Below are 13,317 nucleotides of genomic sequence, written 5' to 3'. Positions count from 1 at the left end.
ACCCTCTTGCTTCTCATAGTTTTGTTTTTGGGGGGGGATTTTTTGTTATTGATGTTACCCTTGGGGTATTTCTTTTTATTCAGACATATCTGGAGTATAGATGTCTGCATACACCCCTTTTTGCTCTCGCGTGTCCTTCTGACCCCCTCACACCCAACTTGAATGCTGTTTTGTTTTTTTCATCTTTGTTCCTGAACACCTTTTTTGAAACAGCAGGTGTGGCTGAACTGACCTGGCTCTCCTTTCCCCCAAGTGACCCACCTCCTCCTCCCCTCTCCACACACACCCCTCCGGCAGCTGAGAGGTTGCTATGGCGACGGTTGTTGTGGTGGCATAGCGTCGACAGTGATGGGGAGTGCTCCATGTTCTGGTAAGGGGAGGGGGGGAGGGGGGCTGCAGGATCTGGGCTGTATGCCATGGAAGGTCAGCAAGCAGAAAGGGAGTGAGGTAGGGGGTACAGGTGGAGGAGGGGAGGAGAGGTCAGACCCGGGTGAGCACCTCTCGCCCCCTCCACACCCGCCTCCGTCCATCTACCACGAGAAGCAGCGGCGGGAGCTCTGCGCACTGCACGCTCTCAATAACGTCTTCCAGGACGGGTCGGCCTTCAGCAGGGATACACTCCAGGACATCTACCAGAGGTGAGGGGGGAGAAGCTAAGCCTGTACCTTTCATGGTTTAAACTCCCTCTTTATGTTGAAGGAGTGGAGGTTTATATATATATATATATATATATATATATATATATAGCTTAGTCAATCCCCACCAATGTCATAACCAGAGGCAGCTGAGGAGATAGTAATTGGAGGATGAGCTCATTGTAATGCTTGAAATGGACTTAAACACATGCGTTTGATCTCATTCCTTATTCCATTCCATACATTACAATGAGCCCGTCCTCTGATTTCTGATTAGCCAGCTAATAACCTGAATAATATGAGAATGGGGAATTTCTCTCTTTCCTCTGTCTTCCCCTTTTATCGCCCTCTTTCTTTCTCTTTCTTTCCTCCTTCTCTTGTTTCTCCTGTTTGTTACAACACTATTTTGCTCCTCCTCCAGACTCTCTCCTGGAACTTTGGTAACCCCCCACAAGAAGAGCATGTTGGGAAATGGGAACTATGACGTAAATGTCATCATGGCCGCGCTACAGACCAGAGGGTTCGAGGCTGTGTGGTGGGATAAAAGAAGGTAGTTCTCATCAAAACTATATATTCACCTACTTTACTTTTTGCTTTCAATCTGTGTTTTTTGTTGTTGTTTTGTTTTTACAATTAATCACAACATACAGAAAAACAACACACACACACAACAAATCTAGAACATACCCATAGTACATGCACCGGACAACATATACAGTACGGACAACAACAACAAAGACATACTATCTGACACACTTACAGTACACGTCAGATACAATGGCAACACAATTATTGTTGGACTCAAGACAATAAATAAATAAAACAAGAGGATCAAAAATACAATTCCAAAGAACGAAACCAGAACTTATTGTTTTACTGCTGGTGTAACTGGTGTTGTAAAGAGGAAAATGCAGCTGACTGTTTTGAATTAAACAAAGTGCACAAGATCATCAAGTATGTTACAATGTTTTATGCTTTACATGTATAGACAGCCCATTTCTCATACTGTTAACAGTGTATGGATATAACTCCTCTTGTCCACCACCTGTATCGTTACATTACCCTTACAACAACAAACAGTTGAGTGTGTTTTTCCTGCAGGGATGTAGGCAGTATTGAACTGTCCAATGTAACAGGCTTCATCCTGAACGTCCCGTCAAACCTGCGCTGGGGTCCGCTGCGCCTGCCTCTCAAGCGCCAGCATTGGATTGGGGTGCGAGAAGTGGGCGGAGTGTACTACAACCTGGACTCCAAACTACGCAGCCCCCACACCATAGGAAACCCTGATGAGCTCAGGTGTGTGTGTGTGTGTGTGTGTGTGTGTGTGTGTGTGTGTGTGTGTGTGTGTGTGTGCGCGTGCACATGAGAGAGAAAGATATTGTGTGTGCAACAATGTAGTTGTAACAATGTAGACTAAGTACAACTTGTTTTTAAAGTGTATTTGGAGCGGGTAAATAAACATTTACTCGTTTCCACTAGATGGCGCCACATAGTAACACAGTCTTGCTCTCTATGTTCATTTCAATAACAGTTTGAATAAATATAGTTGTAATAACGCAATTGATATCACTCTCCCCTCTCTTCCTATGACACAACAGGAAATTCCTGCGTCACCAGCTGAGAGGGAAGAACTGTGAACTCCTGTTGGTAGTGTCTGAGGAGGTGGAGGTTCACCAAACATGGAGGTCTGATGGCTGTTGAATGTGCTTGCCAATGTTTTTTGGGGGGATTTGACTTTACCGGTTGTTGCTCAGGAGGCGTGGTCCAATCAGGTTTGATTAAAGACAGATTGAACAGGATGTAGGGTTGTGCTGCTCAGCCAATCATGGATGCACACTGGCCAGACTTTACCTTTTTTTTGTTTACACATCCATTGCTGGACTCTGACTGACGAGACCTGAAGCAATGAAGGAAACGGACGCATACAGGAAGGTCACAAAAATCACACTACACAACAACACTCAGATGTATGAACGCTATGTTCGGTGTGTGGGATTCTAATGTGTTTTTATATATATTGACTATTTTTCAATGTTTCTTTGGATTTTTTTGTATGTTAATGTTTCCAATTTTCAAATGTGGGAGTCAATACTACCAGTTGTCCTCTCTGTGTCCCTCCTTGTTACTGTTAAACCTTCATTGTTCTTTCTGTCTTCATGTGTTCCTCTCTCCCTTCTCTTTGTGCATCTCTCTCTCTCTCTCTCTTACCAAGTCTTTCCTTCCCTACTTTACTGCGACTTTGTAATTTCACCTCACCTCTGTCTCTCTCCCTCTGATGTCACTGCTCACAATGATGGCCAATGCTTATTCCACCCCCAAAACAGGAACAGAAAGTATGAGTTCTATAAAAATACAGAGTTGATGTAATGGCAAAGCAGTGGAACACCAAGCACTCCCTCCACCATAGTGTGTCTGTGTACACGTACAGTACTGTAATATAGTTGCTGATGAAAAGTGCCCTCCGATGGGGTACAGCAAGATTTCTCAATAGCACCAGTCCTCGATTGATGTAGCCGTTTTGTGCTCTCAGTCTCTGAGTCTATCTGAGTCTGTTAGCAGAAAAGCTTGTTACTTTCTGTCTCCAAATCACTACCTTCCTTTAGTTAACACTGTTGGGCTGTTGTAATGCCAAATAATTATACAGCATGGGAAACTGACCAGCACAGATGCAAGGTATTCTGCAAATACTGACCTGCCAAATATACAGAAATGTGAAATGCTAGGTATTGTTTTACTTATTGACTTATGACAATTGTTAACTGACAATGGACGGACATTATTTTGTATCTATCTGAAGATCTGTCTGAGGGAAGGCTGAAATGTTGAACGTGCTGAGGGTTGAGGGTTGTTGGCACTTTGAGAAGTAGAGTGGAAAGAGGGAGTAGGTCGATAAAGTGCCTGTAGCTGAAAGATACATTTAGAAAATGAAAGTGTGTAGAAGAAAAAGTGAAAGTTGACAAAAACAGTACAGTGCAACAACAGTCCAGCCAGATGTGTTGTCTATTTTGAAATCAGCCTTTTGAGAGATTCATGCTAGTGGATATATTTATCATCACAGCGACCACATACAGTTTATTATTGAAGACTTTATATGGCCTTAACCTGTTTACAAAGAGAGCAGACAATACTCTAACTTTTAGAGGGGTTGTTCGATTCTGGTCCTGGCCTCGGTCCAGTGAGCTCTCCTCACCTGAGCAATTACAAATCATTTGTGTTCATCACAAATCATAAGACAATGATATTTGCCGAAGTGAAGCCCGTAGGGATTGAAGTTGGACAACCCATCTCACTGGTCGAAAATCCCTTGTTGCTACTTATACCAGGATCTTTGGAGAAACTCAGTGGTATTAGTAGATGTTTATTTTTGCCATGACAATCCCTCCCACCCACTCCCTTCTAGTTAAGTTATGTGTCTCTTGTTTTTCACAGAAATAAAATGCTTGTATGGCACTTTATGTATACCCCTTTGGCCTCATTTCTTGAATAACAGTGATACCATCTCGCATGGATCAAAGTTGGGATTGGGAAATAGACGTCGTTTGTAAGGAGATACATCTGGGAATACTCTGCTACGGGGAGGGAATATCAGAATAAGAATCCATGCAATTCTGCATACAGTGTGTGAGTGACGTTGTAACATTTGCGTGCGCGGACCCATATGCCTCCAGTTCCGAGTTGACAGCGTTGCATTGTGCAGGAAGAGCGCGCATTGGACGCGCGTTTAGTGGCTCGGGGACGCGCCAAGCAGTGCAGATGTGTCGCAGATTTGAAAAGTCACTGGCCGTACGGAAAGCTCTAGCAAAAGGAAGTGGAAGGGAGAAATTCAACTCGAACTGAAACGAAAACAAGGCTCAGTTCTAAAGGGGAGGGGCTGCGGGAGGAGAATCGTGTTGGATCGCGACACGCAGGTATTTGTCGTTTACTGTTACTTTGTTCAGGAGCGCAGCAGCACTAATAACGCTGTAATTCACCATTTCTTTAGAATCAGTTTCGTTAGAAGAGCGAACAGATAAGTTACAATAAAGGACCAATGGAGCTATCAGCTATTGGCGAACAAGTGTTTGCTGTGGAATCAATAACCAAGAAAAGAGTTAAAAAGGTAAGAGTCCGTATTTGATAATGTGCCATATTAGAAATATGATAGTACCGCCATTTGGACCGTGTTATTTATTTGTCATTCTAAAGTAGTCCACAATGAAGGGCAATTGCCCCGGTAGCCTACTTTTATCCACTCCACTGACACAAACATAGATAGCCTTACACAAGGGGGCGGGAGTGCGGGGAGTGTCCCTTTAACATAACGTGGAGCGTGTTGCCATTGCATTTGATTGCATACAGTATATAGAGTGCATATGCCAGCTATCCAAACTGTGAAACGGGAATATCGGAAGCGAAACCTCTCCGTTGTCCTCCTGTCATTTGCAGATTACAGGTTATAATGTCATGATGATTATTGCGCATTTGTGAACGACTAGCCTACGCACTTTGCCCGTTTAGGATGGATGACAGATGAGGGTTTGTGGGTTAATAAGAGCGCAAAACGCTGTGGCCTGTTTAAGTCAGGGTTTTGCGCGCTCGATACACGTCAACCTAATAATGACACAAAATCCTTGCGTGTGACTACGTTACATCATTACTATCATATTTCTCTGTGCATTAAAAGTAAACTCGATATCTTAAGCGCATGAGTCATTGTCGAGGTAAACATCAGCCGATGGAAACGCACGCGCATTAATCGTCACCCGTTATATCCAGTTCCTTTTCCAGCGAGACGTTGTTGCACGCTGTCAAACATTGGTGTGTTTATATTATCAGGGTCCCACCCACATGATCTATTTTTTGCGGAGGGTAGAGATGTTCTAGAATGTTATGCAATCAAGCTTATTCCTAGTGGGGAGGGGGACTCTCGTGAGGGTACCTTCTCTCTCTCGCAAGTGCGCTCATGTGCGATGACGTCATCGTGCTCGTTAAAGCTCTGTCAGTGCCGAGAAGCTTTTTACGATGGCGTCATTTGGCTTACCGGTACAAGAGACATGCATTCTCTATTTAAAGTTATTGTATCACTGGACCCATACACACTCCTTTACTGATCTTGGTCTGTGAATTATGTGCCACAGGGGAACGTGGAATATCTATTGAAGTGGAAGGGATGGCCTCCCAAGTGAGTACCAGCCCATCAATCTCACCACATCATCACATGATCTAATAGTCATCATGCAGGTTCTGGGAACGGCTGACTCATCCCTTTCCCCCTTTAGGTACAGCACATGGGAACCCGAGGAGCATATTTTGGACCAGCGTCTGGTGCAGGCCTATGAAGAGAAGTAAGTGACTAATTCAACACAACTGTTCAGTAGGGTACATACAGGGCTGACAGAGTAGTATCTTTACACCTTGTATTAATAGACTCAACTTATCATCCCACCAGAGAGCAGAGGGACAGACCTCTAGGGTATCGGAGAAGAGGACCCAAACCTAAAAGGCTCCTGCTGGAGGTATGGGATAGTTCTATCCATCTATCTGGGGCGGGTGTGGCTCAGGAAGTAGAGCCGGAGTCTAACGATCGCATGTTCGGCAGTTCGATCCTCGGCTGGCCACGTGTCGAGGTGTCCTCGGGCAAGACACTGAACCCCAAATTGTTCCCATTGAGCGGGCCAGCGCCTTGCATGGTAGCTTGCCGCCATTGCTGTGTGAATATGTATGTGAATGGGTGAATGAGAGGCCATTGTAAAGCGATTCGTAATAAGGCGCTATATAAGGTCATTTATCTAAGCGTTTCACTTTCTGATTAGAGAAAGTACCTTAAGTGCCCATTGCACATCATCACTACTCCTTTTCATTCATTACCTCTCTCAGTGCAAAATGCAGAACCAGTCTGTTTTACTCATCTGTTTATGTGAGGTGTTATCTATATCTGTATGAATGAGGAGATGTCTTCCCTTCTCTCTCTTTCCTCTCCTCTCTTGTAGAATACTACGATATACACCATGGCTCTCCGGAGTGCGCACAAGGCCCCGGAGAAGCCACCAGCTCGCCTACGTCTCTCCCTGACCCGCTCACTGGACCCTGAGGGAGAGGACGAGGATCCATCGTACAGATCCTGCAGAAGAAGCCTGCATCCCCGGCTAGCCCGTCGCACAAACAAACCCATGAGGTCACAGTTTGTGTGCCTCCCTTCCACACCCTCTCACCCTGCTAGCCCCACACAGGACCCCACACACGAGGACTGGGAAGGGAGGGAAGAGGAGGATGAGGACATGGATGGGGAGGAGGGGGAGGAAGGGGAAGAGGAGGAGGAAGCCGGGCAACAGTCAGAGCGAGAGGGGGAGATGTGCAGTGGCATTCTGAAAGGTAAGTGACCTAGTCGGGTCAGATAGCTATGGTACATTCTTTGTGCCACAATTCAAAAATAAAACCACCACAACGAATCTTGAATGTTGAACCCATTTAACAAATGGGCATATCGAATCTTGAAACATAACACATATGAAAGCAAATCACCACTCATCTAATGATACATGGCTACATGGAATCCTGCAACAATCCGACTACTATGATCTAGCTGAATATTGACCTAATTGCAAATGACTCAAAGTCAGCACAAGTAAGCTCCAACTGAACAGTTTTATAAAGAGCCCCACACCATGATACTTCCACCTCCAAACTTCACTGTTGGTATAGTGTTATTCGGGTGATGTGAGGTGCCATTTCTCCTCCAAACATGGTGTGTTGTGTCACAGCCAAAAAGTTCGATTTTGGTCTCATCTGACCAGAGTACATGCTCCCAGTAGTTCACTGGGAACTGGGCTTGTCCAAATGTTGTTTGGCAAACCTTAAACAAGCTTCAAAGTGTCTTTTTTTCAGTAGTGGAGTCTTGCGGGCTGAGCGTGCACAGAGGCCATGGCGGTGGAGTGCATTGCCTACTGTCCTTTCTGTCACAATTGTACCTGCTGCCTCCAAGTCTTTCTGGAGCTCTTTCCTAGTGGTCCGTGGCCCTTTGGCTACTCTTCTAAGTATCCTTCTGACTCCCTCATGAGAAATCTTGCGAGGAGCTCCTGTGCGTGGCGGTTGATGGTGGAGTGATGTTGCTTCTACTTACAGATAATGCCCCCAATGGTGCTTACTGGAAGATTCAGAAGTTGTGAAATACATCTGTAGCCAATTCCATTTTAATGTTTTGCAACAATCTGGTTGCGAAGGTCTTGAGACAGCTCTTTGCTTTTACCCATCATTAGATGTTTGTTGTGTTGCCACACAACAAAAAAATGACAAACAAATACTTTTATAGCCCATCAATATATTCTAACACAGCTGACATTAATTAGCACAGATTGGAGGTAGCTTGCCTCCTAGTTAAGGTTAGTTTAGTTAGTTATGGTTTTCAGCTGGTTCTTTGCCTTTCCTTGCTGTGGTGTACTGCTTTTTCTTAGGCTTCGTTCATAAGGCAGGTCTTGATGCTTAATTCAGATTTTTTACACAGATCCAATTTTTGGGCTTGGCAGTTCACATTACTTTTAAAATGTGACCTATATTTGACCTACATTGACTCCCGTGTGAACATTCCGCGGCCCTGAACAGACCCGCATGTGCAGGACAATAACAATGACGTCAGGATGTTTACGGAAGTAACCATGGATAATAATAAAAAATAAATAAATAATAATAATAATAATACATTAGACTTATATAGCGCTTTTCTAGACACTCAAAGACGCTTTACAAACTGAAAAGATCGAGTAGTAAAATAAAAAGAAACAAAAAAATGAATAAAAAAAAGTATAGGGGTCTAATTCATTTTTAGGTTACTAAATCTAAATCTAAGTCTCTTTGGAGGATACATGTCTACTCTGTATACTGCAAGTATATCTAGATTTATGATATCTAATATATATGATACATTATAACATATATAGGATAACATGATAGCGTTACAACCGGTTTGAAGTTTTTGTGCAGCGGAAGCCGGCAAAGATATGAGAAAGATATGAGCAAGTCTAGAGTGCAGGGTTGCCAGATGGGGTGGGTTACCGCCGAATGGGCTACTCGATTTAGCGGTTATAGACTGTAGGCTGTAAATTGTCAATCCCATCTGGCAACCCTGCTAGAGTGACGTAAAAGTCACATTAAACACGACTTGACAGTTCAGACGGGGGCGCGTTGCTAAATATCAGACATGTATAAACGCGACCTAGGTCGGATTTTAAAAAGTCAAATTTCATAAATGCATAAATCAGACCTGAGTCGCATGTCGGCAAAAAAATCTGATTTGGGTCACATTTCACTGCCGTGTGAACGAAGCCTTAGTGTGTTCAATACTTTTTTGTGACTGTTTCATTCACTTTATTACACATAACTTTATTTACATATGGACTTTAATTTTTAGATTTTTTGTCTGGATTGTTTGAGTTAATACCAAAGTCTGGTGGTATATATTTCACTTGAATAGGCTCATTGGAAATACATTTACGGTACTGGATAAAATGTTGATGTGTTCAATACTTATTTCCCCCACTGTACATTACTTGAAGTCAGCCCTCCCTTTTTATGTACACTTGATATTTGTGTTATTAGGTGAGTCCATTTTCTATTAGATGTGTTCATTCCATTCACCAATCAAACCCTCCAGCCCTCCCATCACATCAATCATCTGCCTGGGAAAGACGCCATCCAGCTCTCATCCAGGAGGGGTTAGGGTTTGATTGACAGTGGTTGCACTGAGTATCGAAAGGAATGAATCTAATAGAAAATGGACTCGCCTAATAACAAAATATTATTGTATATATTGTATATATACAGTATATAATCTATCAGTTGTAGCATTCTTGTTCTTGCTTTGTGTTTTCAATATTCAATTCAAATGTATTCAGCTATATCATTTGTTATAGTCATATTGTTATGGTCATTTGTCATTAGATGAGTGGTGATTTGCTTTGTTTCAAGGCTCAATATGACCATTTGTTATTAGATGGGTTCAACATTCAATATTCTTGTGGTCGTTTTATTTTTGAATTGTGGCACACAAAATGTTCCATAGATAGCAGGCATAAGCACCAAAGTGACCTAGTTCTCACTGCTGTGTTTGTCAACGTATCTGCAGGTAGGCCACAGTACTGAAGGAACACTGGGCAGATAACCAAAAACATTAGCTCCCCCACCCTGAGCTGGGAAGGCAAACAGGCAGTGTTCAGTAGTGGCACAAGAGAGGGACTTAAAAAGGCATTTCATGTATAGCTTAGAAAAAAGTATAGGCTAAATGTCCTGGTAGCACAATGCATCCTTTCTCCGACAGACAATGCATTATTTGTTTTTCCCTATCCTCATCAGTTTATAATAGCATATCTATAACAGAAACTATAAAAATCTAGGTCATCCAGGAGAAGTAACTTAATAATAAAAACACGAGATAGAGTTGATGCAATCACAGCGACTTCACTCTCTCTTCTCTCTCTCATCACCCCCCCCACACACACACACACACACACACACACACACACGCACACACACACACACTCTCTCTTTCTCTCTCTTGATGCCTTTCTCCCTCCCCCTCTCTTTTTCTTTCTCTCCCTCTCTCAGGGCAGAACAGGGCAGAAGATTGGAGTTCCGCAATCGGACCAGAGGAAGTGACCGTGTCTCAGAGGTCTGAGGTTTGGAGCCCTGTGATTGGCCCAGGAGAGGTGACTGTGACTGATGTCACCATCAACTCGATCACAGTGACTTTCAGAGAGGCCCTGGCAGCCAAAGGCTTCTTCAGGGGTTTGGGCCTAGAGTTCTGAGAAACAGCAGAGAGAAAAAAAAACAGGATTGGGAAAAACACAGAGAGAGAGGTGGGAGGGGTTGAGATTTGAAACATGTGGCCTGTGATCTTTTCAAACCCTCCACTATACAGCGTCATCTCTCTGTATTGCCATCCTTCCCTTAATCTCATTTTTCCAGCCTTGTGAGTGAACTCTGTATCTCCACTCTAACTTCCTTTACCGTTCAATACTATTGAAGCATACTGTAATAATGTACAGTATATACTGACTACATTGAGATGGGCATACACTCCTCATTTGGGATACACACAGCATAAATACCTATAGCTTGTACAAGAGTGTTAATTGCACTGCATCTAGACTGTTATTATAAAAGAAAACATGTGGTTTAGAGTCTTGTATGGTTGTGGAGATCCTCTGCAAGAAGGCTTTCAAGGTCTGCATGCCTGTCTCCTCTCCTCTCTTTAGGATGCTGACATTGAAAACATAACTGTTGCTATAATAGCTCTGTGCACATGTACACGTAACATAAATGTAACCCTGAAGAGACCCAGACTTGGGAACAGACTGTACTGAATTGCACTGTATTTACATCATGATGTTGATGTGTCATCTTTGTGGAATCTTCCTGGTCATCTCTCATTGGTCAGAGTTTGTTTATCCCACTCTGGGTCAGTGTCGTGTGGCTCTACACCCTCTGTGTGACCACAATGCATTGAGGAGTGGAAGTGCCTGATGTTGTTTCTGTAGATCATTTAGGATGTGTGCGCGATTACACACACACACACACACACACACACACACACACACACACAGAGGCTTACAAACAAAACAAACACTAACTGCCCTCTCTTTTTGGATTTGGTATTGGTGAATAATAACATTCTCCTTTGAAATCATTAGGGCTTGAAGTAAGAGGAGGCCTACACCTTAATTCCAGGTAGGGGAGAGAGACTGAGAACGAGGAGGAAGGTTGCGTATTTTTAATCATTATTTTTCTATATCGATCTGAATGTAATCTATTTATTCTTTGAAGGAGAAACCTTGTGTATTAGTGATGCAGAGGGACTGAGTTGTTTTTATACTCTGTTTTTATGACTATGTACTGTATGTATGCTAGCACTGTGGCAATGACAAGACAGGCACTTATTTGATATTGCCAAATGTGGTTGCTTCTGCTGCTTCTTGTTCACTGCTAAGCGAAAACATGTTGCACTTTACAGCTTGTCAAGTGATGTAATGAACTTTTAAAAACAAATATTCCTGTCTAAATATGTCAATGTGTATAAAAGTATTTCTATAGTTTGAAAAAATAAATTAGGCTCTTAATATTACTCCTCGTTTTTCTTTCAAACAACCATATCAATGCCCTCTGTAAGTGTTTGGACAGTTAGTCTAAAATGTGAATGTTAGCACTGTCCATACATTTGAATTGGAACAGCAGTTCACCTTTTATTTTAGAGTATTTTCATATACCACTTATTAAGGGCCACTGTTTATATGAGTATAGAATCACAATTCCAATCCTAGCTGTCCAAATCCTTCTGGGGGGCACTGTCAACAGAACCAGTTGTTTTCTTCCCATCTCTAGCACTGAGATTGCTTGTGGCACTCGTTCTTATGGAAAATCTTACTTTAATTGCAATGAATGTGATGTACAGTATAGTTGATTCACTTACTTCAGACAAATGTACATATCTTAAGTCACTCCGGATAACAGCATTTGCTAAATTACTCAAATGTAAAATGTCTGTATCAACTGAGGCTAGTGGAGGTAGAAATCAGAGGACGGGCTCATTTGTAATGCATGGAATGGAATCAGCAATGGTATTAAACACGTGTTCTATTCCATGCATTACACTGAGCCCATCCTCCGATTCTACCTCCACCGGTGTCCACTGGTCTGTATAAATTAGATGTACTGTTCACCTATGATGAAAGTTCATGAAATGAAAACCACCACAAGGTAGATATTTTTCCAATGGTACAAACATACTTTATTGTACAATTAAATTATTGGCAAAAAATCAGACCACCAAAATAACTTAAAGAAAATAAACTAATGAAAATGGAGCAACAGTTATTTCTTTTTTGCTTCCTCCCAGCAAGCACCAAAATAGGTTAACAAGGAAAAGTGGTCAAAGATTCCATTTGAACACTAAACAAATATTAAATAGTCTTATTTCCAGTCTCTTTAGGAGAAGAAACAATAAAAACAAAACAAATTGTTCAGTTGCCATGGTTTATACAGTGATTCAGTATGTATACATTTATATGCATGTACATGAACATTTCTTCAAAACGGCATGATATACTCAACAGCCCCAAAGAGGGGTCTGAATGACCGCAGTGTCATTTTGCATCACCATTACATCTTCAATACAAAAAAGTTTATTCTAATAATTCCTGTAGCTTCAAGTTTTATTTTCAAAAAAATAAAATTAAATAATATATCTATATATATAAAAGACAAGAGTTTTTTTCCTTGTTTTTTATAAAATAAGTCTCAAGATATATTGCCACTTGTTTCTGCTTTGTGTCCCCTTACCCCAAAACCCAACCTTGGAGAAAAATAAGTGAACTTGTGAGTTTTGTGTAATTATTTAATATGACGCAAATTAACAATTCATTTTATTACCACACTATAAGCCTCTTCCCCAATTTCATTTGTGCATGTGTTTGTGTGGATGTGTTGTGTTGTGTTCACAGCAATCATTAGGTGTGTTTGTTGAATAAACCCCAAGTTTGTCAAAAATACACAAAGGCGCATTGGTGCTCAAATGACCTACACCTCATACTGTACCTTTCGAAAATATCAATACTTTACATAGTTCAAGAGTAGCCTAGGTTGCAGTTGCAAGGAAACCAAATCAAAGAGGACAAAAATAAGCAGTAGAAAAGAGTCTCTCTGCTCAGGGGTCTGA

At 42.0% G+C, this 13,317-nt stretch overlaps 3 protein-coding genes across 3 annotated transcripts in view; 2 read left to right on the top strand and 1 right to left on the bottom strand.

Moving 5' to 3' along the window:
* Nucleotides 1–348: 348 nt before the first annotated feature.
* On the top strand, nucleotides 349–3,932 carry josd1 (Josephin domain containing 1; the record flags this gene model as incomplete). The annotated part of the gene is made up of 4 exons (XM_080542196.1): nucleotides 349–638; nucleotides 1,057–1,185; nucleotides 1,737–1,931; nucleotides 2,234–3,932. 4 exons carry the CDS (start codon nucleotides 349–351, stop codon nucleotides 2,334–2,336), a joined length of 717 nt encoding a protein of 238 aa, XP_080398322.1. The 3' UTR covers nucleotides 2,337–3,932.
* A 733-nt stretch (nucleotides 3,933–4,665) lies between these two features.
* cbx7b (chromobox homolog 7b) lies at nucleotides 4,666–10,502 on the top strand (the record flags this gene model as incomplete). Its single annotated transcript, XM_080541510.1, has 6 exons — nucleotides 4,666–4,734; nucleotides 5,753–5,796; nucleotides 5,894–5,959; nucleotides 6,064–6,130; nucleotides 6,605–6,986; nucleotides 10,212–10,502. 6 exons carry the CDS (start codon nucleotides 4,666–4,668, stop codon nucleotides 10,409–10,411), a joined length of 828 nt encoding a protein of 275 aa, XP_080397636.1. The 3' UTR covers nucleotides 10,412–10,502.
* A 1,969-nt stretch (nucleotides 10,503–12,471) lies between these two features.
* The window catches only part of ep300a (EP300 lysine acetyltransferase a), a gene marked incomplete at its 5' end in the record, with an annotated part of 29,632 nt that continues 28,786 nt past the window's right edge, over nucleotides 12,472–13,317 (bottom strand). The window contains one exon of the mRNA XM_080541981.1: nucleotides 12,472–13,317. This exon is cut by the window's right edge and continues 4,746 nt beyond it.

The sequence above is a fragment of the Nansenia antarctica genome (assembly GCF_963989245.1).
Source record: "Nansenia antarctica genome assembly, chromosome: 11".
NCBI classification, from domain to species: Eukaryota; Metazoa; Chordata; class Actinopteri; order Argentiniformes; family Microstomatidae; genus Nansenia; species Nansenia antarctica.
The sequence above is the reverse complement of the archived record's forward strand: the minus strand, read 5'-3'. Positions and strand labels throughout refer to the sequence as shown.